This window comes from Furipterus horrens, unplaced genomic scaffold, assembly GCF_987537825.1.
Source record: "Furipterus horrens unplaced genomic scaffold, mFurHor1.1.pri manual_scaffold_11, whole genome shotgun sequence".
Taxonomy (NCBI): domain Eukaryota; kingdom Metazoa; phylum Chordata; class Mammalia; order Chiroptera; family Furipteridae; genus Furipterus; species Furipterus horrens.
This window is the reverse complement of record NW_028327181.1, coordinates 80,742,218-80,769,690: the sequence shown is the minus strand read 5'-3', so window position 1 is coordinate 80,769,690 and position 27,473 is coordinate 80,742,218. Positions and strand designations below refer to the sequence as shown.

General features: G+C 43.5%; 1 protein-coding gene across 1 annotated transcript; it reads right to left on the bottom strand.

Annotated features, from left to right (window-relative positions):
* Nucleotides 1–2,510: 2,510 nt before the first annotated feature.
* Nucleotides 2,511–26,864, bottom strand: DHX8 (DEAH-box helicase 8). The gene is made up of 23 exons (XM_090292275.1): nucleotides 26,685–26,864; nucleotides 24,821–24,906; nucleotides 24,358–24,430; nucleotides 23,800–23,885; nucleotides 22,425–22,534; nucleotides 21,670–22,041; nucleotides 21,112–21,256; nucleotides 20,814–21,017; nucleotides 20,018–20,105; nucleotides 17,990–18,087; nucleotides 16,655–16,802; nucleotides 15,238–15,419; nucleotides 13,084–13,278; nucleotides 12,633–12,818; nucleotides 12,309–12,519; nucleotides 11,781–11,962; nucleotides 9,542–9,682; nucleotides 8,214–8,369; nucleotides 5,542–5,679; nucleotides 4,767–4,895; nucleotides 4,417–4,613; nucleotides 3,783–3,962; nucleotides 2,511–3,042 (listed from the first exon to the last, which is right to left on the bottom strand). The coding sequence occupies exons 1-23, from the start codon at nucleotides 26,830–26,832 to the stop codon at nucleotides 2,823–2,825; spliced, it is 3,675 nt and encodes a 1,224-aa protein (XP_090148401.1). The 5' UTR covers nucleotides 26,833–26,864; the 3' UTR covers nucleotides 2,511–2,822.
* Nucleotides 26,865–27,473: the final 609 nt, after the last annotated feature.

Below are 27,473 nucleotides of genomic sequence, written 5' to 3'. Positions count from 1 at the left end.
ACCCTGCCCCCATGCAAACAGCTTCCCAGAAGCCAGGCGCTCTCCAGGTCAATCGGAAACAGCCATGCTGAGGCTGAGCCGCCCTACCCTCCTAAGTCCCTGCCCAGTACTAATGCTAAGACCCAACAGCCCTCAGGAAGGGATGCCTCTCGACCGCTACCCACAAATAAAAAGCAACATTTTTTCCCCTAGAAACAAAGCATTGATGTACTGACTTGCAATTTAGAGCAAGGAAAAGAAAAATTTTAAATACGAGTTTTTAAAAAATATACATGATTTAATTCTATATTAAAGCCAGGCTATCACAGTGAGAAGGTGTAAAATTTGAGTGGGAACAGGTCCAGAGTACCGACCCATGAGAGACGGATTTAGATGAGAAACAGCATCATGGAAAAGGTCTCCACAGGCTGAGACATGACCTCTGCCCTCTGAAATGTTAATGAACAAGCTACTCCTCACAACTCTGTTCAAAGCCTTAAGCTTGGAGGGGCACTGCTCCGAGGAGACAGACAACAGCCACCGGAGGAAATTCTTTGGGCTAAAGGACAGGCAGCCAAAACCAAACGATGCTGCAGACTGGCTGAAGGTGAACCCGGGACCAAGAAGCCTGACCCAGCAGTAGAGCTTAACCATGCCCCACGGGGACAGTCCCCCCACATACACAAACAAGCACAGGCTCAGCACATGTGCAGGGGCAGGAAACTCCTGAGCTGGCCTCCCGCAGGGGTGCAGTGAACAGACTTTAATGGCCAAGAAGATTCCAGCTTCTTGCATGAGACCCACATCCTCTCCTGGGATGTCACTCAACCTCGGGTAATACTGGTTCAAGGAGGAGAAACAAGGGCCCCATTGTGTGGGAGCAGCAGGCGAGTCCTCCTTCCGAATCTGGCTGGAAGCCCCCTTCTGAGCGGGCTGGGCAATGTGGCCTGTATGCCGTTTCCTGATGGACAGTCAGGTCAGAGCCCCCCATGTTGTGATAGCAAAGAAGTAACTCCAGCTCCTCAGGGAGATGTTCAAGGAACACCCACAGAGCTAGGGTCCTTCTTTTTGCACACCAAACCCAGAAAGATGACCAGCTCTATCTCCTTTTTTCAAACTGAGCTTAAAGCCCAAACCTCTTATCTCTGGGGGTTAGGATCTCAGAGGTGCCAATGCCACCAGTGCTGGTCACTCAGCAGGGACAGGTAGGCTGCGAAGCCAAGTTTCTTGCTGAATTGCAGAGACCTGAGCTAGAATTAAGATTGGTGAGCTGGGTGCCCAGCTCCTGCTGCCATTTCAGTTTCCTCTGTCGGCCCCTACTGTCTTGTCCCCATAAGGCCTTAACTGTCAGCACACAAATATCCCCCTGCCCTAATTACAGGCCCGGGCTTCCTGAGGAGCACACTCCAACAGAATCTCGGAGGCGCACACTCAGCTCTAAAAGGAGGCAGGGACCTCAGTCAGCACTCCTTGGCCTGTATTCCTCTCCACTGGCTTCTCTGAACTGTCTTCAGGGTGATTTGTCTGCTGCCCAAAGACAACCTACATTCCTTCATTTCCTAGAATGTCATACAGTCTCTTAAGTGTCTGGCGTACAAATCGATGGTAGTTCTAGTATTTACTTCATTTCAAAACTTACTAGAGTGGGGATGGGGGAGGCAGTGCTGCCATTACATACCCAGGGGCTTCTGAACAAGCTGCACGTCCAGAACAGCTTTCCAGCTGTTTCACTGCCTGGACTGGCAGCATCTGTCTGTTCTTCCCAGTCAAGAGTCTCCTCAAAAGCTGTGAAAGGGGCACTGGGAGGTGGTTACTCCCCAACAGAATGCTAGGAGCAAACCACTCAGTGCAAGACCCGGAGCACAGATGCTGGGCAGCACAAACCGGCTCTGAGAGGCATTATGTTGGTTTTCAGTTTGGGGCAGGGGAGGGGAGGCGTTGAGCATAAAATCCCTTCATTAGAGCCCATCGAGGACTTCAGGTTTCGAAAGGAAATAGGACGCACTGCACATGGCGAGTGTGGTGGGCGGGAGGGAGCCGGGGAGAGCCTCCGAAGTCAGTATGTGGCATCTGTAAGCACTCAGGCACCCGCCCAGACCCGAGCGCCCATGCAGTGGATGTAGTTACTCACGGGGCCGTCCGCGGCAGCACCAGCCTCGCACGGGAGCTAGGATAAGACTGGGGGTCCGGGCTGTGTGTCACCTCTCAGCCCAGAGAGGCCCTGGACTCTGGTCTTAGTGGACTCTCCACCATATGCACCAACGTCACAGACACTAAATCTCCCCACCCCGAGCCCAGGCCAATATCCTAACCTTTCAGCTAAAAGAAACTTTCAAAGAAAACCATTTTTGTTTTCTTAAAAAAATGAGTATTTTCAGGAGGTCAATAAAAAGTACAGGGGTTGGACAGGAGGAGGAAGTGGCGCCAAAACTTTCAATGAGCTTCATGGCGCCCTCCCCCACAGAGTTCCAGGGTCCTCACCGCATCCATCTGTCTGTCTGTCCAGGTGTGTCAGATGCTCGTGATCCCCCATTTCCCATCCCAGGGCTGCACGAGTTGTCCTTTCCTTGGAGATGATGTAGTGCACCCCTGTGTTGGCTGTGAGCCCCAGGGCACCCCAGTGACTTGGAGGAGTCGGGGCTGAAGGCTCTGGTCAACCCAGGCATAAATCCCTGTTTCTATGTTACCATGAGGGAAGAAATGCAAATCAAGCTTGGCAAGTGTCCAGTTAAGATGTGCAGTCAGTCACTGGACAGCCGTGTCCTCTGGATCAGCATTTCACCAATAAGAGTGAGTCCAAGCCCTAGGCCACTGCTGCAAGAGAGGCAAACAAGTCCTGCTTCTCAGCGCCGCCGGAAAGCCCGGGATATTCTCCAGGCATTGGGCTCCTCGTAGCGATTGTACAAGGGTTCAAGACGCTGCTGCTTCTTCTGCTTGCTTAGCTTAGTCGGGTCGGAGACCTTGAAGAAGGCTGGAGCAAACTCCACGAGCCACCGGGGGTCGATGGTGGTGACCTCACGCATGTATTCCTTCGTGGTCAGCACCAGCTCATGGTACACCACCCTGAGGGCAGACAGACAGGCTCAAGTCTCTGATACAGGCCCCCATTCCAGTCACCTGGTCCCTGGTGGGCCACAGCTGAGCTTGCGTTCTACCCTCTCACCTCTCCCGCCTGAGCCCTCAAGAGACTACATTCTCTCTCTCCGACAGCCACACTCCGGTACCGAGGGGGCTGAGCACCTCTAACCACAAGAAAGCCATCAGGAAAATGTGCTTTAGACCTGGCTCTGGCTCCAACTAGTTAACTGACATAGAGCCAATCACACCCATTCTCTGGACCTCAGCTTCCTGCTCTGTGAAATGGGACAGTGGCCTTTCAGGCTGTCTCCACAGAACTCCAGGACTCTGAAGAGGAGCTGAGGAGCTAAGGAGCTGAGGAGCCTCAGGGGCTGCCACAGGGAGATAGGGAAAGCCAAGCAAGCAAGGCTCTATAGCTCCATCCTTTTACCATGTGGCACAGTGGTTTTAAATCAGTTTTATGTTAGGAGAAGCAAGATTACCATTTTTTAAACTACTTCACTAAATGATCTCTAAGACCCTTGTCCTAGCTCTCACTCCCATGATTTTCTCTCTCTCAAAGGGGTCTGACGGTGCCTAATTCAGGCTTCTGCTGCCCTAGAAATATAAGCGACATTAGAATAGGAAGTGCTGGGGGTGGGTGAAGACAAAAACACAAAGTGCCAATAGATTTACAGGTTTTCTCTGCAGAGAACAGCTCCCAGACCTGGGGCCTGACCACCTACCATTCCGGCTGTCTGTTGAAGAGAGCACTGGAAGGATGGATGTAGACCACCTGCTGGTCAATCAGTGTCCGGTAACCCTCCTGAGGGTCTTTCTTGGCAGCATTTCGGAAGAACCCACTGCAGATCGCCTTCTGCACTCGGACTGTGGACTTACCACAGGAAACCACATCCAGCTTGTGTCTATCAGGAAAATAAATCACGAGAGGACAAAGATGTAAGACAACTCTATTTTCAGAAGTTCCATCTTCCAGAGTGATGGTGCCCAACACCCCCACCTTGGGTCCCCAGAGTAGGCACCAGGACCCTTCTTCCAGCCATAAGTATATTACAGGGCAACTCTGCCCAGTGAGCAAGATGGATGCAATAAGAGCCAGAGATTTAATTTAATTTGACTTATAATGTTACAGATGCTAGTAAACAAAGGTTTTTTCCAACAATTAATAAATCGTCTTCTTCTCAAGAACTTTCTGAAGTGATTCTCAGCTGTACCCTTGCGTGGGGAGGAATATAAAGAAGATGGAAAAGCTAGAGGAAAAGTGTTATGCAGGGAGTCTATAGCTCCAGGTACAGAGATGAAAAGACATGATATTCAAGGAAGTTCAACTCAAATGTGGGGTAAAGAAATAGATGTTACCTGTCCATTATGCCTAACATCTGCTTGCGAATGTCCTGGGCCCGGCGCAGAGAACGAGCCTGGATAAAGTTCTCATAGCACCATGGGTTGGAAAACTTGTTGTTCTTCCAAGAGTTGTACACGGCCAGCAGGGTGAGATGGTCTCCTTCGGTCTGGTGGAATTTGGCCTTCTTCTGATCGGCGAGGGCTTGTTTATCCTGCCAAACAGTGGGAGAAGAGATCATTTTCCTCCCAGCAGCTACTAACTGAACATCCAGCAGTTCTGAGAAGCCCCTACGTGGCTCTGTCAAGCATCCATGCAATGGCTGATTTCACCCAACTTAACGTCATCCCTGGTCTGAGCTCCCTACCTTGGGCCTGTAGAAGACGTTCTGCACGGACAGCATGGACACGATGGTCAGCATCTCCTCACTGCAGCCCAGATGCACCGACATGATCAGCATTTTGCACAGCATTGGTTCCAGAGGGAATTCTGCCATCTAGCGGGAGAAGAAAATACTACCATTTCTTCCTTGTGGAAGACCCATGTGGACTTGCCCACGTGAGACACTGCTCAGAGTGGTCAACAGACCACAGGAGGTTTACCCGAGCGTGATAATGTGGGATGGCCGTCTCTATCAGAAGATGTTGTTGGTTTTTTATTTCCCAAAGAAATCTCAATGAAAGATACATTTGTGACCAAGAACATAACTACTGTTGTGGCAGGTAGAAATTTTGCAGACATCTTTTAAAATTATGACCAGATTTGCTCTGGCTGGGTAGCTCACTTGGTTAGAGCATCCACCCAATATGCCTGATCACCAGTCAGGTCACACAGAAGACTCAACCAGTGAATGCATAAATAAGTGGAACAACAAACTGATGTTTCTCTCTCTAAAATCAATTTTTTTTAAATTAAGGAGACTCAATGATACATTCCAAGGTCAAATTGACCGTAGATAAAATTTCTTTTTCTGTAAAGAAAGTTTTAAGTGATAGCGAAAAAATCCAGGTTAAAAAACAGGTATCTAGAATTGTACTCAAAGCTTATCCAGAGAATCAGAGCTTGACTTTACACAAAACAAAGTGCGGAAGCTTGGCCAGGGAATCTTCCCAAAAGCACCTGAAGTTAAGTGTGTCCCCTACCCTGCGGCCCAGGCGAGTAAGCAGGCCCTCGTCATCCAGTGCCCCCAGCGTATACAGCTGCTCCATGGCGGTTATCAAGGTTTCCATTGGTGGGGCATCCATGAAGTCAAAGGACAGCAGGTCATTGATGCCCATGGCCTATAACAGAAGGGAAGAAAGTGTGTGATGGTAGGGTCAGCCTCACCAGTGCTGACAGGGAGAGAAACTACTTGTCGCTTTCCTTCCTGTTCCTTCAATGGCAATTAGGAAGCCAACAGCAAGATTAGCAGCAACCTCCAGGACGGGGCCACACAAAACTCAGACTAGTAGAAAGCATGTATTTTCTCAGCAAACTTTAAAAAACACTCCCTCAGAATGACAGTACATACAACTCAACAACAAAAAGACAACAATTAGCCCTGGCCAGGTGGCTCAGTTGGTTGGAGCATCATTCACCAAAAGGTTGCGGGTTTGGTTCCTGGTCAGGGCGCGTATGGAAGGCAACTGATCAATGTTTCTCTCTCCATCTCTCTCTCTCTGTCCCTTCCCCTCTCTCTAAAATCAGTAAACAAAATCAATAAACATATCCTCAAGTGAGGGTTTCAAAAAAGACACCAATTTAAAAATGGGCAAAAGACCTGAATATATGTTTCTACAAAGATATAAAAAGGGCCAAGAAGCACATGAAAGGATACTCAACACAACTAATAATTAGGGAAATGCAAATGAAAACCACAATGAGATAATACTTTATACCACTAGGATGGCTATTTAAAAAAAAAAAAAAAAATAAGTGTTGGCAAGGATTCGGAGAAATAGGAATCCTCGTATATTGCTGTTGGGAATGTAAAATGGTGCAGCCAATGTGGAAAACAATTTGGTGATTCCTCCGTAAGTTAAACACAGAATCACCGTATTATCTAGTAATTCTACTTCCAGATACATATGCCCAAAGGAAATGCAAGCAGGGTCTCAGATACTTACATACTAATGTTCACAGTGGCATTATTCACAATAGCCAAAACGTAAAAACCTCCCAAATATCCATCAACAGGTGAATGGATAAACAAAACATGGTATATACATATAATGGAATATTATTTGCTTTTAAAAGTAATGAAATTCTAACACATGCTACAACATGATGAACCCTGAAAACATTATGCTAAGTTAAGCCAGATACAAAAGGAAAAACATTGTTTGATGCCACTTATATGAGGTAAATTCATAGAGACAGAAAGCAGAAAGATGATTACCAGAGGTTGGAGGGAGGAAGAAAGGGATAGTTTAGTTTAATGGGTTCAGAGTTTCTGTTTAGAATGATGAAAATGCTCTGGAAATGCATAATGGTGACAGCTGCACAACACTGTGAATGTACTTAATACCACTGAATTAACATTTTAAAAAGGTAGTAATGGCAATGTGTTATGTATTTCACCATTTCAAAAATAAGACAATATACCAGCTTGTCCTATCTCTTGCGTACGTAATTTCTACTGTGCATCTAGGAAGTGCCATGTACCATATTCAGTGCCAGGGATGTGCAGATGACTAAGATACTGTCCCTGCTCTCAAAGAGTTCATAAGGGTGAGACACATGAACACAAAACCACGGCAATGCAGTGGAATCTGCATGCCTGGTACAAAGTAAGCAATCAATACATTTGTTAGCTAATTTGATGAAAAGAAACAAGTGAATGATGCATTATTCAAGTGTATACATAGGGTGATGTGGTAGGACCCAAGCTTTCTGTGTCTTTCCCATAAACTGATCATGACCATAAGCACAGCAGGTGTTCAATAAATGTTTACTGTATGAATAATAACTATAATGAATTATGGTAGCAATCAGTAAGCACTGTGCCAAGTGTGTTTACCTGCATTATCTCATTTATCTTCACAACAGATACTATTAATAGATGCCCCCCCCCCCTTTTGATAGGAGAGTACAGAACAGAGGGCTGAGCAGGTAACTTTGCCAAGGACACACAGCTTAGAGCAGAAGTTTCAGCCACAGATGCCCCTCTGTTCTCACCCCAGAGAGTGGAACAAGCTTTTCCCTGAAGCTGTTTTAGCCTCTCTTACAGGGAATGGATAATAAATTACAACAGAACAGGCTGTACCAGCAAAGTGCTAGGGCTCCAGGGGGGCAGCAGTGGGGGCGGTGTGCCATCATCTGGAAAATTACTCTTGTGGCTCCCTCTGCCAAAGGAGAAGGAAGGTCCTCACTGGGGACTGAGAGGAAGAGCAATGATTCAGAATGAAAACCAAGACCCCGAGGGCCAGCCTGAAACCTCCACTGATACAAAGTTTTTGGACTGGGGCTTTTGCTTGCATTCTAAAAGAACAGAACTGGATCTGACACCTAAAGGGATGAAGGAAGTATGTTTGTCCACAGTCTGGCACTGATTAGATTTTTCTAATATCCTTTTAGAAAATGCTACTATCTAAAATCTTTTATAAACAAACATTCTGCTGGTTATTATGGTAAGGAAACACAATGTGTGTTCAGAGCAGACATGCCAACTTAGCAGCAGACCCACAGTGGAAAGACAGTTACCACAGTCATTTGCATTTCACTTTATGAGGTTACTAAAGTATTTAACAAGGGTCATGATATTGAGATTCATTTACTAAGGCCATAGGACTGGACCGTTTCCACCAACCCATTCTTGAAAGACAGTGATTTCTACCTTGAGCGAGAGCACTGTGCTTGCTAAGTTGGTTCTCTGGATTTCCGGCACGTTGGTGGTCAGCATTTCATCTCGGTAGGCACGTTCTGTGTACAGCCTGTAGCACTTCCCTGGGCCTGTTCTCCCAGCTCTGCCAGCTCGTTGCTTTGCCTGAGCCTAGAGGCGCGGGCATATAAAAGTAACATATCTGTTCAACATCATTTAACTGCCTTACCCAGGAAATCCGTTAAAAGAGGGGCACTCAACTACTGGCAAAATCCAAAATGGGGTTTATTTCATTTCCTTTAGGACCATTTCCAAGACTACCAAGGTTATTATCATTCCCTCTCCAACACTCAACATTGCAGGAGTTTGTTAAAGTGAAACGAATACAGAAGGAAAATAGAAGAAATATTGTAAAGATCACAGACATACGCCCTCAAAATAGTGTGGCATGACATAAAAGCATAAAACAAGATGACAAAATGTTATTCCCACAGTTACGGCCAAAATTCAAGTTAACTAAAACAGTCACCATCGAATATCAATGATGACTACAGCCATTTTAAAAACCAGGCTTGAGACACTCAATGCCAGAAGGAAATGTTCACTCGCACAGGTAAAAAAGCAAGTTATAAAACAATATAATATGGATTTTGTAAAAAAATCTTTATGATAGCGTATAAATTACCAGAAGGAAAACGCTAGGGAAAAATACCCTAAAATGTTAACTGTGGCTAACTCTGAAAGTAATTTTGCAGATGGGTTCTATTTTCTTTACTCTATCAATATCTTATATTGAACACTATTACTTTAATAATCAGGAAAATTAAATACTTAAACAAAAATATATAAAACATACTTACTAGACTACTAGAATTATAACCATGAAAAAAACAGGAAAAATGATAGACAAGAAAAACATTAAAATGATGATAGTGCATTAAGGGTAGTAGCATTATGGGTAATTTTATTTATGTATTTATTTATTTAGCTGAGCTGCTTATTTATTGAAAATAAATGACAAAAAAGTTTAGCCCTGCCTCCATACACATCTTGGGGCCTGGGTTGGGCCCTTGGGGACAAGCATCTTAGTGTCACAGTCCAGAAAGCAGCTGCCTTTCCAGGGTGCATGTGTGAACAGAGGCAAATTTTACAGGGCTTTTTAATGTTAAAACATTATTTTAAAGATTTAAAACAACACAAAATCTTCCTTATCTCACAAAAGCACCCAGTATCTTAAAAGTTCATCTTTGAAAACAATAAAGTTCAAAATACAAAACCATAAAAAATTTTAGAAAGGCCCTAACCAGGATTTTCAGGAAAGCTTTTGGTAGAAGCTACCATACCTGAGAAATAGGAGTCACCACGAGCTGGTCAATTCCTGTCTTGGAATTGTAAACTTTCTGCTTCACAAATCCAGGGTCCACCACATAGTAGATGCCATCGATAGTCAGCGATGTCTCTGCAATGTTGGTGGCAATCACGACCTGCAGATGAGGGACACAGCTGGGCTGAGCTCACCAGGTTCAGGCCTGAGGTATGGAACAAGGCTTCTGAACTCAAACATCTTCCCCAAGGAGTGTGCAGTCACCTCCTTCTCCAGAGGACCAGCACTTAATCTCAGTTTGGTTTCAAATGGGCAGAAGGGGAGGTGCCTTCCTCTTAAGGGTTCGCTTGAGTGGGCAGGGGGTGGGGGCTCGTACCTGAGAGGAAAAGTGGAATAGGAAAAAGCAAAGGCCAATCAAAGCCAATTTCATTTGGTGCAAATGGCTACATATCTCATTTTCTAGATCCAATGTTGATTACTACAATTTTAATTTTCTAGCACCCTGGGAATGCAGAGACTTCCTGGCATCACATGCGCCAGTGCAAAATGAGATTTTTCTTCCCCCACAGGGACATCTGGACTACAAAACGCGCTGCTTGTGTGTGTGTGCAACAACAGGGAGTTCTGTTTTTTTCCTCGTCATAAAATGAACCATGAGGCAGCAGAGGAATTTCATATTTGTGTGTATGCCGCAGTGTATGTGATCTAGAAGATTATTGGTCTCAGCTTGGCACTGCCACTGCTCTTCCACCCAGAGGTTCAGCTAATAAAACACAATTGCTTAGAAAAATCATTGCTAGGAGGCACCAGAACATCTCACGTCATGCCAGCACCTTACCAGCCCTGAGAGGCTCCTACCTACCACAGGACGACAGAAGCCATCTCAAAAAGAAGTGTAATCATCAGAAACAGAACAGAGAGGAATCACTATCTTTCTCCCCCAGACCTGCTCCTTCTCTGCGTTTCCTTCCTCAGCACCACCTTCCATCCAGAGGCCCAAGCCAGAAACTTGGGAGTCATTCCTGACTTCTCCCCCGCCCTACTCCCCTACACTTCCAGGTATCCACTATGCCTTGTCCAGTCTAACTCTTTAACGTTATTCAAATCCATCTGTCTTCCATCCCTAAGGAAATGAAAACATATGTACACACAAGGACTTGTAAGTAAATGTCCACAGCAGCATTATTCATAATAGCTAAAATGTGGAAACAACCCAAATGTCCACCAACTGATAAACGGATAGACAAAATGTGGTGCATCCATATTTTGGATATATAATAGAATAATATTCTACAACAATATTATTTGACAATAAAAAGAAATGAAGTAGTTATACATCCTACAACATGGATGAACTTTAAAAAGATGCTACATCAAATAAGCTAGTTACCAAGGGCCACATATATATGATCTCATTTATGTGAAATGTTCAGAATAGGTATATTGAGAGACAGAAAGTTGACTGGTGGTTTCCAAAGGCTGAGCAGAGGAGTGAATGGGGAATAACTGCTAAAGGGTACAGGGTTTCTTTTAGGTGATGAAATTATTCTAAAATTATAGTGATTAGTAGTTAATCACTAATTAATAATAATAATGGTTATTAATGACTGCACAATTCTGTAAATACACGAAATCGTATACTTGAAAGGGTTAAATTGTATAGTATGTAAATTATATCTCAATAAAGCTGTAACTTCAAAAAAATCCATCTGTCTCTTTTCCCACCGCCTGATATATACACACAGTCAGTTCCAGCTACTGGAACTACACAGCTCCCTGAGATGGCCACACTCTCTCACCTCTAGGCTATCACAGGCTATTCTGTCTACTCAGAACACGTGTCCTCCTGCCCTTCTTGCTTAGGTGAACACCCACATGTCCTTCAAGACTAGCTTAGATCCTTACTTCCTCTAAGAACGCTGGGTTGGGCGCGCCCCCTCTGGATACCCAGAGCACCAGCAGCACTTTCACGCTGTACATTAGAGGCCTGTCCACTGGTGGATGCCTCACAGCAGAGAGGCTGGCCCTGATGTCTACTCCAAAGCCTGGGGATGCTCAAAAACATTTGTAAAATGAAGGAAAGAAGAAGAGGAGCAGCGGTCACATACAAAACCCTCATTCCTTAACAAACTGGCTGGACCAGTCTCTAAAACATAATAAACAAGACTTACATACAGCTAAGCAATCCCCATTAGTGCCAGGGGCATGCACCACATGGTTTCAAAACACAAGGGAGCTTCATTTCTGCTCAGGGTTACCTTTCTGCTGCCAGGTGGAGCTGGGTCAAAGATTCGGGTCTGCATCTCACTGGGAAGAGCAGAATACACTGGGAGGATAATCAACTCAGGAACGTCAGGTCCCAGGGATTTCATTCTTTCATACAGGATCTCGCAGGCAGTGTCGATCTCCTCCTGACCAGTCAGGAAGACTAGGATGTCACCTAAGAAGAGGACGGGAGCATTAATTTACTTTCTGTGTGTGTGTTCTAGCCAAAGGTCATAGTGACATGAACAGACTCCAAATGACAGAAAACACACTCAAATTCCAACCTCTAATAAATTAAGAGGTTTTCATCTGTCCATGTTTATTCTATTTATTTATAATTTGCGTCTATGCTTAAACAGATGCATTTAAACCTCATACACCGTTATTTACATTTTCAACACCATCATTTCAAACATGCAAGCCTGACACACTATTTAAAAGGCATTTTTTAAAAGCTGAGTGAAAAAGATACCCACATCAGGACTTTTGCCCTAAGAGGAAAACATGCTCTTTCCCCCTACCTGGTGGTTCTGTTAAATGGATCTGCATGACAGTGATCAAGCTGGCATCCAGATAATCGGTCTCAGGTTCCTTTGTGTACAGTATTTCCACTGGATACGTTCGACCGGGGATGGTAAAGATGGGAGCTTCATAGAAGTACTGAGAAAACTTCACTGCATCCAAGGTGGCTGAGGTGACAATCAGCTTCATGTCCTGCCGTTTCTGGACTGTCTAAGGGGAATATGGTGTAGCTTACTAAAAAGGAACACCCAAAAGGGCACAGTTCCAATTCCTAGAACTCAGTTTCCAACTGCTAGAAGGGTCACCGAAGAGCACCCAGTTACCTTCTTCAACAATCCAAAGAGCACGTCAGTGTGGATCGTTCTCTCATGCGCCTCGTCCAACATGATGATTGCATACTGAGTGAGGTCGGGGTCAATCAGGCACTCTCGGAGCAACATCCCGTCTGTCATGTACTTAATGACTGTTTCAGGGCTGGTACAGTCCTCAAACCGAATGGTGTAGCCCACCTAAAGCAGAACAGAAGTCAAAAACCTTAGATACAAACCTCTCATTGGTGCAATCACCGGACAAGATTTCAGCCCAGTCACCGTTACCCAGAACCTTAATAGACAAGAATTTAACCAAGGTATAGAATGATGTCCTCACAGTAAAATCAACTTTGGACTTGATCCCAAACAGATCCATGATTACAGTGAGAACCCTCTCTCCCTCAGGATCTGTGCCTTTAGCCTTTCTTCAGGCATTTACAGAACAGCTTCACTACCCGCTTACCTCTTGGCCCAAGCAACAACCAAACTCCTCTGACACTCTTTTGGCCACTGACATGGCTGCCACTCTTCTGGGCTGGGTACATCCAATCTTGCCCCTGGAAGTGTAGCCCGCCTCTGCCAGGTACTGGGTGATCTGCGTTGTCTTCCCAGATCCTGTCTCTCCAATAACAATCAGGATCTGATTGTCATGGACAGCCTGAAAGCAACAGAATACGAATACGGTTATTAAAATTTGCCACACATTACTCTAGAATGAAATAATTAATGCTTATGTTCTAACACTAAAGGAGAAAAGGGGACACAATAGTACACCTATGGTAAGATTACAGCCAGTGTTTAAATTACTTTTAATCATGCATTGAAACAAATGTTAATGATTTTTCTGTGGGCTATGCTCTTTATTTTAATTGCATGTATAACTTAAATTTAAAACGTTAAACCTTGTGGGTACTCTGTTTTCAATTGACTCAAATTGTTTTTTAATTTATTGGTTTTCTTAAATTCATAAAAACATAAAGAGGACACTAAAAGCATAAACTATCACCCAGATCTCCCTAATACATACATACAATTTTTTAAAGTATTACAAGCACATGGTTCAAGAGTTCAACAATAAATAAAAAGGTATGCACAGTATTTCTTTTTACTGTCACTCCCAAATCTCCAGTGCCTTACCCCCACCAGTCACCTCATTTCTATACTGTTTATGACAGCAAAGGATTGCCATCAACCTACATGTCTACTCGTCGTCGGCAGCCGTCCGTCTCGAGAGACGATGGTGTAGCTTCTTCAGAGTCTATCTGCACCGCCAAGAATGGCTGTGCAGTCCGACTCGGGAGTGACATGGTATCTGTCTCCTCCCGTGTTGAATCGACATCTTGCGATGACGCTGAAGCTACAGAGCCTGGGCAGGGTAATATGGAGGGTCTGCTGTTGCCCATGCAGCAGACCCCCCCTCTCTTCGCAGCTGAAGGGTCCAAGGGAAAGACGGAGTCGATACAGCTTGGGTTCAGGTGCGCCGCAGGAGTTGCCGGTGTTGACTACAACGTCAAACCGCCTTAGGGACTCCGGCTCCGGATTTTCTGTCGGGGTTTACTCCCTTAGCCTTTCCCCTGAAGAGGTATGCCGCAAGGCAGCGGAGGTTTTTTGGAGTCAGAGTTTTCCTTCTCTGATGTACCCTGACTGGAAGATCGAACCAGCGACACTTAGCTCGCAGGCCGACGCTCAATCCACTGAGCTAAACCAGCCAGGGCAACATGTCTACTAATACAGGGCTATTTAAGTAAGCCAGAGCACATCCACATAACAAAGCACTAAAAAATAAATAATAATAAATACGGAACAATTTCTGAGCTATGTCATTAAGGGAGAAAAGATGCATAACAGTGTATATAACATGCTGCCATCTAGAAACACACACAATACATATAAATCATACAATGTCTGTGTGTGTGTACACATACATATTTACATATATATACATACATATAAGACACTGTTGAAAGGATTCACTAGAAACTAGTAAACTCAGGCCCTGCATGGTGTGGCTCAGTGCATTGAACGCTGGCCTGCAAACCAAAGAGTCACTGGTTTGATTCCTGGTCAGGGCACATGCCTGGGTTGCGGGCCAGGTCCCCAGTTGGGGGCGTGCAAGAGGCAACCACACATTGATGTTTCTCTCCTTCTCTTTCTCCCTTTGCCCTCTAAAAATAAATAAATAAGTTCTTTTAAAAAATAAACAAGAGTAAAAACACTTTAAAAAAAAAAGAAACTAGTAAGCTCAGTTGCCTCAGGAAACTTGGTGGGCTTCAAATCAGATCTCCAGAAAATGGAAATAAGTACCTAAAACAAAGTCTTGCCTCTATGGGATCGCTGGCTGAGCATCCCCATTTTTCTTATTGATTAGAGCTGTTGGTCTGTGTATCACAATACTCTGTCCACTGGTACCCCAGTTCAAACAGATTTATCTCCTCATAGGAAAAAAATGACTAATATATGTATATTTATTATATATATATATTCCCTTTTTATTCCCTATTCCATTTGTAAAAGCCACTTTAAATGTGCACATACCTGTCCAGCTAATTTCAATTAAAATATGTCATCCTTCTCTTAGAAAAGACCCCTATTCTCCCACCATAATGGGCCTTCTTACCTGAACCAGCTGCTCCTTCAGTTTGTAGATGGGCAGGCTCTCTCTCTGCTCAATGATTGACATCTGGGTCTTTTTTCCATAAGAAGCTTTGTTGCCCCCAAAGGCATGCTTCTTCCACTCAGGAATGTCATTGGGCATCATCCCAATACCCCTCATGTTGGCCGCAATCTGCCTGCCTTCCGCTGCAGAGGAAACAAGCAACTTAGTACTGTCCTCAGGCTATCCCACTGCCCTTCCTCCACATTCAGCAAATCAGGGTTCTCCAGTATATCCCTGCTCTATTAGCTCCGTGTTCAAGCTACCATCCTCTCCCCTCCAAACTATTATTATAAAAGCCTGCTAATTCATCTCACGTGTCTGCCCCTGCCACCTCCTCTATTCTATAGTGCCCCCTCAAAATCCTTTGGAAATGCAACTCTGATCATGCCACACCCCTGTGCTTAGAACTTTGCAACATTTCCCAGTGAACTTCAGCACTGAGTCCTAATTCCTAATACCATTTACAAAGTCCTGTCCTTCCACCCACCCCTCATCCCCCGCCACTCACCCATCACTCTCTCTATTCCAGCCACACAGGTCTTCTTTCCCACCTCACAGCCCCAACACAGGCTATTCCTCAGCCTAGACCACATTCCCTAACCCCTGGCCCATCCCCTTTAGCGGACTAAGTCCTATTTACCCTTTGGTTCTCAACCTTCCCAGGGAACTGACCCACCACAGCCAACTACATTACCTGTACTTCTTCACATAGCACTGGTCATGATTTAGTTAGTAATTTGGTAATTATTTGACAAATATAATCTTCCCCACTAAACTATAAGCTTCATAAATGCAAAGATGGTGTCTAATTCACAGCTGTATCACCAGTTACCTAACATAAACTAATAAAATACTCGTTATGACTATATCTGCCAGGAGTTAATATTTACTGTGTAAAGAATGACATGAAAAGGGAAGTCTGAAAGCTATATTATTTGTAAGTTACTCAGAAGAAAAACTCAGCAAGTCTAATAATTTGACCAGGGTTGCTAAAACATTTTTGACTTCAAACATTTGTTTACAAAATAGCCCTGGCTGGTGTGGCTCAGAGGACTGAGCACCAACCTGTAAACCGAAAGGCCACTGGTTCGATTCACAGTCAGGGCACATGCCTGGGTTGTAGGCCAGGTCCCCACTTGGGGGCGTGTGAGAGACAACTGATCGATGTTTCTCTCTCTCCCTTCCCCTCTCTCTAAAAATACATAAATAAAATAAAATAATTTTTTAAATTAAAAAACATGTTTTAACTTTAACTGAAGAGAAAAAGCAGATCCCTAACACCAAGGCTAAATCTTTAGTAAGTGCTAGCAGTGCCCCCTCTCTGTGTACCTGAAGGGTCAGATTTTTTTTTTAAAGTCCGCCCCTCCTAGGGTCCTACCATCAGGCAGAGGATCAACCCAATGTTTGTTGAGTCCCATGGGAATAGAATCCATCTCAGCTTCCCGCTGCGCCTGCTTGAGCTCCCGTCTTTCTTTGGCCAAGGCACTCTGCATCATAGCTGCTTGGGAGAGGGAGCCATCTGGGTTCTAGTGCAACAGAGGACAGAGCAGCAACATCAGAATGGGATCTCAGCACACAATAAATGTCCAGGAAATAAAATGTAGATGATAAATCATTTGAATCTAAAGAATGAGACCCACCTGGAAGAGAGTTCCTATCAACTCACCAGACTACATGAAAGAAATAAACTGTAGCAAATTCAGAGAAAATGAACAAAGACAATGATAAATCACTAAAAGAACTGAGGAGGTTGGCTTAAAGATGAGAACCCCAAGAGAGACAGGACATATAGGAAAGGGGTATGGGCCAAAAACTAAAAGGAAGACCAGTGTGGACACTTCAGTAAGATAGATTTCCATTCCACCTAAAGAACTAATGATCAGATCCACCTGAAGATGGAATGAGTCCCCTAAGGGCTGGTGAATTCCCTATCACCAACCATGTCAAGCAGAAACCCACATGGAGGAACACTGTAGAAGGACACATGGGTGACTATAAAACTGAATGGGTGGCTGGGCTGAGACACCTTTAAGATATCCCTTTTCCAAACCTAAAATTTTACCTTCACCTCAGAGCTCTGCCCTCTACAACATCCAGTGCTATATAGCTTTCTATTAGTGGCCAATCGGTCAAGTGAACCCTTCCAAATTGCCTTTGAATATGCAGGGTAATGATTCAAGCCCTAAGGCTAGGGCAAAAGCCATAATGGTAGATCAAGCACACATATTTATCTCTGCTTCCTCCAAAAGTAAAAAAACAAACAAACACCAACAATAAAATGAGAGGAAAATAATAAAAAAGGCAAAAGCAACAAAGCAGAGTCAATATCTCTTTAAAACAAATGTATTCTAGCCCTGGCTGGTATGGCTCAGTGGTTTATGCACCAGCCTGTGAACCCAAGGGTCATTGATTGCATTCCCAGTCAGGGCACATGCCTAGGTTGTGGGCCAGGCCCCCGTTAGAGGCATGCAAGAGGCAATCAATCTATGTTTCTCTCCCTCTTTCTCTCCCTTCCTCTCCTTCTCTCTAAAAATAAATAAATAAAATCGTTAAAAAGAAAAGTATTCTAGACCTTGATCAATAGTCAATACTACCTCCTATGGCCTGAGTTCTGTTTACACACACCTAATAACCTGCTCTGGAAAACAGAACTATTACATTAAGAAAAGAAGGTCACATCACAAATCCAGATTAAAGTCCCAGCATTTCTTACCTTAACGATTTTAATAGGGCTCATGTCCATGCTTTGCTTGGTGTGCCCTCTCAGGAATGGAGGCTCTTCCTCAACCAGTTCGATCTCAAGGTCCTCATCTAAAAGTCCACCCAGAAAGAATTAGCCAAAAACAAAAGAAAGAAGTGACCAAATTATTTTCACCAAATTAATTAATTTCCATAGGCACCAGCAATCTTTATCAAAGTTGGCTCCCAGGTCAAAAAGACAGCAATGCAAGTAAATCCCTAATCCAAGTGTCTGTTCCCCCTGCTCTCCAGCCATTTCTAAGGCATTTGTTCTCCAACCCAAGAACTAATCAGAGCTAAAAAGAAGTCTCGCCTGTGGAAAAATGCTGTTCTGATATTCTAGATGGTACTAAGGCACTTGCCATCCAACTTCATTGTAGAGTTTACTCCTGCCCTGGTCAGGTAGCTCAACTGGTTAGTGTCGTCCCAATATGCCAAGGTTGCAGGTTCAATACCCAGTCAACGCACATACAGGAATTAACCAATGAATGCATAAATAAATGGAACAACAAATCAATGTTTCTTTCTCCCTCTCCTTTCCTCCCTAAAATCAATAATAATAATAATAAATAGTTTACTCTTAAGCCACAATAGAGTGGCAAAAGAAAGAAAAAATTAAGTTGGACAATGGGATAACACCAAATATTGGCAAGAATGTGGAGCAACAGGAACTAACACCTACAGTAGAAACATAAATTAGTACAAAGACTTTAGAAAATAATTTGCACTGCCTAGTAAGGTTGAACATGCACTTTTCCTGCCACCCAGTAACTCTTCTCCTACATATTTAGGAAAAAGAGGTCTTACATATGTGCAGTAAGAGACAAACAGAGGAATTTTATAATAGTATTATTCATAAAGGTAAACAAAAAACTAGAAATCGTCCATATGCCCATCAAAAGTAAAATGGATAAATTATGGTAAATTTATATAGAGCAACACTCTACAGCAATGAAAACGAATGAAATACAAGTATAAAATCAACACAGATAATTATCAAGAGAATGATAATGAAACAAAAAATTGAAGTTCAAAAACAGACTAATGTTTAGGGATTAATATATAAATGATAAAACACTAAAGAAAAGTGTGGCTGGTGTGGCTCAGTGGACTGAGTGCCAGCCTGCAAACTGAAAGGTTGTAGGTTCAATTCCCAGTTGGGGCACACATCTAGGTTGCAGCCTAGGTCCCCAGTTGGGGGCGTGAGAGAGGCAACCGTGTATCTCACATATTGATGTTTCTCTCCTTCTCTCTCTCCCTTCTCCTTTCTCTAAAAAAGTAAATAAAGTCTTTAAAAAAAAAAGTGAGGAAATGATTAATACCACATTTAGGATGGTGCTTACACAGAGGAGTAAGGAGAAAGATCAAATCAGGGGGCGTGTAGGGGCTTCAGAGGTACTGGCAAAGCTCTACTTAAGTAAAGCTCTACTTACTGGTAGGTGTGCAGATATCCATTTAGTAACTGTTTGTTTATTATTGTTATATAAATTATACATGTTTCATTACAGAATTTATTTCACAATTTTTAAAAATTGTTAATGGAGTGTGTTAAAAGTTGTTTCCAGGTGGGAGGGGGTGAGTGGCAGTGGAAAAGGGTATAGGGGATAAATGATAATGGAAACAATACAATAAAAATAATAATAATAAATTTTAAAATTTAAAACAAAAGGTGTTTCCAGGGCAGCTCAGAGGTAATCTAGGTGAATCCAGGATTTTTCAGAACAATTACTAAGAATATGAGATTAATCCCCAAAATATAAATAAAGTATTTATATCCTGAAAACTTATAAGCAGCAAGCGTAACAATATACTGTTTGCCAGAAAAATGAATTACTTCCATCATGGAGGAACCCTTGTTCTTTGAGAGGTGAGTGGTAAGATCCAAGGAATAAATGATTCAGAATCACTGGATTAAACTACAAATAAACCACTCTGTTTAATGGCTCAACTTGCCAATTGTCTTCCCAATCCATTATCCTGCTCAATCCCAGTGGCTAGTTACCTTCTTCATCATCCACTTTAGGAAGAATGCCAGTCTCTTCATCAAAGTCTGGAAACTCTTCTTTGGAAAGAACATTGGCAGCAATCATCTAGTCAAAGGACAGAAGGCAGCATTTGTAACTTGCTAGGATCAAAACCCTTATTTTGTAGTAGAGTTAATACAGAGGTTTCATGTAGGAAACCAAGGTTTTTTTCTCTTCTGATCAAGTATTGCAGAGCCTCAAACTTCATAAATCCCACCCCTGGGGTACAAGACAACATGGTACCCAAAAGCGTGGTTCAAGTATCTCTTCCCTAGGAACAGTTATCTACTAACTCTGCTCTTTCCCTTGGTTCTATAGCATTCTGCATATTCCTTATTATGTAACATGTAAACCTTAACAACATTTTGTTTTGATTTGTCTCCCCCACTGGACTTGGAGTCCCTCAAAAGCAGGAACCATGATACTTTTGCATTTGTAGCCCTGCATCTACACAGTACCTGGGACAGTGTGGTTCTGATGTTTACTGATGACTGATGAAAACAAGAACAAAAAGTTACATAGCATTACCATATGCAGGCACTAACCTAAGAGCTTTACTTCTATTAACTCATTTAATCCCCACAAGGCCACCACCAGCTCTGTTTTTACAGAAAAGCACACTGAGGTGCAAAGATGTAGAGGAACCTAGCTCAGAACCACACAGCTAATAAGTGGCCAGAATTCACCAAGGCTATCATGCCCCAGGGCCCACTCTCTTAACCATCATGCCACACGCTGAATGGCTATGTGACCAGAGAAGCAAATGGCCCCAACCTGTTTGATCTCCCACTTCTCTGGGTCAGAGATTCGGGTAAGGCGCTTGCGCTCCAATGAGTCATCCTCTACTTCAGGGGCACTGACGAGGGAGAGATGAGTGGGTCTGTCCGGATTCCTCATTGAGGTCTCCTCATTGGCCTCCCCAACAAGATTCCGTCTTCGATTTGGGTTTAGATCTTCTCCGGTCTCTTGATCCACATCCTAGGGCACAAGAAGAATGAAGCTAGCTCGCCTGCTGTCCTCTTTATGTTTCCTGGGCCACCAGATATGGTAACAGGCTGTACATCTCACCTACCTTCATGCTTAGGCTGGTCTTGGTCCCAGTGAAGGACAACACTTTGACCTTGACTCTCTGGCCTTTGCTCACCACATCGGCCACATTAGCCACACGGCCTTCCCGCCGGAGCTCAGAGATGTGCACCAGGCCTTCCCATCGCTTCCTAAGGAAGAGTCAGACAAATTTGGAGCATGTCTAAAATACCTTTTCCCCAACAGATTTCCACCCTTGTTGGAACTGAACAAATACCCAAACTAAACTCAAGAGAAAGGTACCAAGAAGGTGGTCAAGCAATAGAAAAGCATTAGAGTATTATCACCCTCCTTCCCAAAACATGGGGGTTGGGGGATGTATGGGATGACAACAACTTCTCATGTTTCAAAAGGGCAAATCTCCTGAAGGTAAAGGAAAGAATAAATGGCTCCATGACACTTCAAATAGAATGTCAATTTCTAATAACCTGATATGGCTAACTTGATTAAAGTGTCATTAATCATAATAACTCTTCAGAATGTGAAAATCTCCAGTGATAAATTGTGCCCATTACTCATGTGAAAGAAGAGCACCAGCCATTACCTTAGTCCCTCCAGCTGCACAAAGCATCCAAATTGCATGATGCTGGTAACTTTGCCATTGTAAATGTCCCCAATGGCGGGCTCTTCTGGGGGAGGGCGGTCTACATGCTTATCCCGCCATCTGTCCAGATTTCTCTCCCCGTACTTGTCTCGGTCCTTCCGGTCTTTGAGGGGACTCTGACTTCTGCTCCTAGACCGATATCTAGACTTCCCTTTATTCCTCTCCCGGGTCCTAGAACGTGAACGAGAGCGGGACCGGTGTCTCCGCTTGTGGTCTCTATCACGGTCTCGTTCTCTCTCACGGTCACGCTCTCGTTCTCGCTCTCGCTCTCGGTCCCGGCTCCGGCTCCGCTTCTTCTTCTTTGTCTTTTCTCTAACAAATCAACAAACACCTGTTTAAAAAAGAAACTCACCCAATTTCTTCTTTGCATCCCCAAGTACCCAGCACAGTGCCATGCGCATAGTTAAGTGCCTCCTTAGAGTTAAAACTGAATTAATTTCAATAGCTATGACATCCCTACAGGTCAATAAAGAATGAGGCCATAAACATATTTAGCCTCTTTGAGCCCAGAATTCTATCTCTGAACATCTTAGCATTTGCTGCATAAACACTCTTAACAAGGAGCAATACAAATAGATCCAAAAATATGGTAATGGCCAGTCTAGATTCTGTAAACTAGCCCAAAATTTTGCCTGGCTGGTCCACAAAATTCACAGAAAGCTAAACCTCCAAAGGACAGGGCAGCAAGGACGAACCGGTGCTCAGCATCTCTTTGCTTCTCCGTGCCAGCTGCACTGGGCATTAGAGCCTCCAGCTCTTTCAGGACATTCACAGCGACTTTCACATCATCCTCATCCAGCATGGTCTGCAGAGGAAGAGGCCAGCAAAGTTAGGAGGAGAAAGGGAGAAAAAATATCACTCAAGAATCTGTACTTCAGGAGCATTTGAGATCTTGCTTCCCAACATTGTCCTCAGTTTGGCTCAAATAAACACTTATAAAAATTTTTTAAAAAAAAGATTTTGTACTTCAGGAACTGCAAATCCAACAGCCCCTTCATCGCTGACCACTTATGTGAAGCAGAAAGGGGGATGGAGACTTCCAACACAATTCAAGATAGAGGCAGAGGAATGAACAAAGGCTCTTGAAAGTCACTCCTACACTTGGCAAATTCCCTTTGTCCTTAATGCAAGGTGAAGGAAGGAAATTGTATGTCACCCCTTCTGTGAAAGCATGCAAGTGATGATTATAAATTAAAAAATGGTGCTAAAGTTTTTGAAAAGCAACTCTCCTGCCGTGACCAGTGTGGCTCAATTGGTTGGGCCTCCCCCCACCACTACCACCCCAACCCCACCTGGGGCAAAACGAAAGGTCGCTGGTTCAATCAATTCCCAGTCAGGGCACATGCCTGGGTTGCAGGTTCGTCCCCTGGTCTGGGTGCAAGCAAGAGGCAATCAATCAATGTTTCTCTCCCTCTCCTTCTCCCTCCCATTCCCTCTCTATAAAAATAAATAAATAAATAAATTTTTAAGAAAGCAATTCTCCCTCTGCACTTCCTTTTTCCCTTTCACCTGCTTAATTTTTTCATAGTTCTTATCAATATCAGCTATATTCTATACATACTTGTTTGTTGCCTGTTTCCTCTCCACTAGAGTTTACATGTTTATTTCCTGTCCCTGCCTCAATACTAAGATGAAATAATCTTCAAGATTATTTGTTTTGTTCACTGCTGTATTCCTGGTGATTAGAACAGTGTTTGGCACATAGTAGATACTCAATAAGTGCTTGCTAAAATGGAATTTAAAAACCAAAATATTTCAAAAATTAGACTTCTAACAACTAATGGAGCAAAAAAATCTAATTTCACACATCAGGTATCTGTTCCAGAATCTTAAGTCATTTCATATCCCTAGTCACTGCTTTCCATAAATCCTAATCTTATTTACCTCAACTCTCATCCTCTGACCCCTTTAACACTATTCTATACGTAGTACGTACTCAGAGAGTGAGCAAACACTTTCACTTATAATTAATAACTAATAAAGAAAGAAAGAAAGAAAGAAAGAATGAGACAAAGAAAAGGGGCGGGGGACATGCAGTTATAGTAGACATTCTCAAAATGATATCAGTACCCGAACAGAAGGGTTGTCTGGTTGGCAAAGGACTGGGAAGAGTTCCTTCAACTTTTCTTTTTCAGTTTTGGGTTTAACAACTGGATCTTGTTTCGTTAAAGAGCATGAAGAAATTTTAAAAAAAAAGAAAGATACATTTAATATTCTTAATGATTAACAAAAGAACTTCAACATTATATTTGCATCAAACTAAAACCAAAACATGGAACTTTTCTACATATTACTCATTTACTCATATATATTACTATACACAGTTTAAGTTTCTAAAAAAACATTGATTACAAAATCCTCAACAAACTAAGCATAGGAGGTGCATCAATATTCATTTGGTTGGTTATGTCTTATAATTCTTATAATTTTTATTTTGTCTTAAGTCATTAAAAAAAATAATTTTATTTTAACTTTCCTCAAACATTTGTTTCCCTTGTAGCATCTCAAACACAATAATCTTAATGGTTAACAAAAGAAACGCAACACTAGAGTTACATCAAACTGAAAACAGAATGCTGACAATCGCAACCATTCAGGAGGCTAAGTTCAGCTAGAAGCTCTGCTCACCTTTGCTAGCAGAAGGCTTTGCTGGAGGCCGCATGGTTTGTATGAGACGCAGCAAGTTACTAATAAGAGAATCCTTTGAAAAGAAACAGAACAAAAATTGTCAGCTCCCTGGATCAGGACTTAAAAATATTAAGAAAAGGGATGTCCTTTAGAAAAGGGTACTTATTCCTGCCTGCTCCATTTTCCTAGAAAGGTGTCACAGGAAATTCAGTTACATCACCACTGCTTAGAGGCATGAAAACATTAACACTTGATAGTCTAACCACTGTACATCTTAAACTGATACAGAATAATATTGAATGTAAACTGGAATTAAAAAATAAAAAATATCACAAACTTAATGTTGTATTTGATTGGTATGTACAAATTATTTCCTTTCTCTATCAAAACTCTAATTAAACCCTATCAAAACTAAATTCAATAGTGACATTAAAATAAAACAAGGGTCTCCAGACACACATACCGTGAATTCTGCACCATTTTTGATCAGGGAAGCCTTAAAAGTATCAAAGGTGGTATTTTTCTCAGCAAGACTGATCACAAATTCAGCTGCAAATGAGAAAAGGGATTAAAACAAGAAGAATGAAGACCTGAGCAAAAAAAATGACTTTCAAGCATGTTATAAACAAAATTAATTAGGCAATCCAAAGTCATAAAAACCAAAGACCACCATCCATAAGGGTAAAAAAAGAGAATTTAGACTACCGAGATTATCCACATATGTTTTAATTAATTTTTTTAAAGATCTAATTAGCTTTACTGAATGATTCATGAATAAGGCAGCATCCCATCTAGTAAATAAAAAGTTATTCTTTCCCTAGCTGGTGTGGTTCAGTGGATTGAGCACTGGCCTGTCAACTAAAGAGTTGCTGGTTTGACTCCCAGTCAGGGCACATGCCTGGGTTGCCAGCCAAGTCCCCAATTGGAGGCATGCGAGAGGCAACCACACATTGATGTCTCTTTCTCCTCCCCTTTCCCTCTCCCTAAAAATAAATAAATAAAATCTTTCTTTAAAAAAGTTGTTCTTGTTCTAGTTAATTTTTATAAATGAAAAGCTATAACTACAAAATGGCTCAGTAGGCCTTTGAGTGAGTTTAAGGGATGAAGACTTTATTATCCCATATCATCATAATCTCTAGTCATGAAACTACTAGCTTACTGGCTAGAAGTAACAATGTCCAAAAGCATAAGCCCATGCATGCATACACACACGGACACACAGGAGGCACGCACAGGATGCTTTCTACGGTTTCTGGAAAGGTAGACTCTACGTGAAGGCTACGCATCTGCTGGATGGTACAATCTCCAAGTTGATGAAAGACAAATTTGCCCCCCCTCAATTTTTATCTGCAAGCCTTCCTAGTTCTTGAAACTTCTAATATTAGAGCTATATACTAATTAAGACTTTCAGGAGAGAACTTCACTTTATGACAGGCTGAGATAACATGCCTCAAACTGTCTCACAAGAAAATTTTAATGATTTAGATTTTAATCCTAACAACATGAATAACGAACATAAATTAGTCCTACCATACCTTTTCCATGCTGGAATATGCCTTTACCTTTGTTTTTTAAGAGAGGGAAACATCAATGTGCGGTTGCCTCTGGAGCGCCCCCAAGTGGGGACCTGGTCCGCAACCCAGGCATTTGCCCTAATTAGGAATCAAACCGGCGACCCACGGTTCGCAGGCCAGCACGTAATCCACTGAGCCACACCAGCCAGGACTGCCTTTACCTTTTTGATGACAATAAGTGAAAGCCAAAATGCCACCAGGTTACATGGACATAAGTTAATAACAGTGCCAACGGTTAAGACCTTTTGACCATCTACTACATGCCGGGCACTATCAAAAGTGCTTCACATGGATTATCCCATGATCCTCACAGCAACCCTCACAGGTAGGTACTGTCGGGGCACTGGGCAAGCCGCCCCAATATATCCCACAATGGTATATTGATTACTTTGAATTAAAATTACTCAACAAGCAGCTACTGCAGGAAGAATAATGTCTACTATCACCAGCATGCGGCTGTTGTCAGTGTTAACAGTTTTAATTATCTGAGGCTGAAAAACAGAAGCAAGTAGCGATGGCCGCTCTTTCACTGACAGCTCTGAAAAATGGTCGCTCTTTCACTGACAGCTCTGAAAAATGGTTTCTAATAGCTCGGCCTGGAGGGCTCTCAAGCCGAGGCCACCGCCGCAGGTTCCTTGTGCCCAAGTCTCTGAGACAGAGAGACTCACACGGACACAAACACGCAGCCTCTCAACCCCACTTCTGCTTCCCTCGATGCCAAACCCAGAGGCCACAGGAACTTCCCCGACTCACCCAGATCCTTGTCGTTGATCCCCAAGTGATTGTCCAGCTCGGTGCAAACCTTCGACACTAAAGACAGATACTCGAGTTTGGCGAGTTCTTCCGCCGGGCCCATCTCCGTCCCGGCTACGGCTCCCACCATGGCTATAGCCACAGCCATGGCTACGGCTCGCCCCCCCACCCCGCACCACCCCCCTTCACTGCAAGCTTTCGGGTCTACTAGAGCCCGGCCTCAATTTTCATTTCCGGGTCGGAACACATTCCTTTTGTTGACGGTACGTCGAAAACACCAGGAACTTCTCGTGATGTAACCGGATAGATAATAGAGATCAGAACGGAAGTGCTTAAGGAAGGGACGGCCGAGTGGATTACGCTGGACGCCATCCGGCGCCCTCTACAGGCCGGCGAGATTTTGTAAAGATTTTATTTATTTCTAGAGATAAGGGGGGGAAGAAAGACAGAAAGAGAAACATGTATCGCATCGCATGCCCCCAACTGGGGACCGAGGCCCGCGACCCTGCCATGTGTCCTGACCTGGAACCAAACCGCCACCCTTTCGGTTTGCGGGCCGGCGCTCAATCCACGGAGCCACACCAGGGCTACGGGCCGCGAGTTTGTTGTCGGGTCTCGGCGGGAAAGGTTCACTCTCAGCGCGCTCCCTCGCTCCGTCGGCAGAGGGCGACCCCGGCCTGCGCAAGGGGCGCGGGGTGGGGGTTGGGGGGAGCTCAGGACACGCCGGCGCCTGCGCTTTAGAACTTTTGAAAAAGGACCCCGAATTCAAGGGGGAAAAGCAAAACTTGC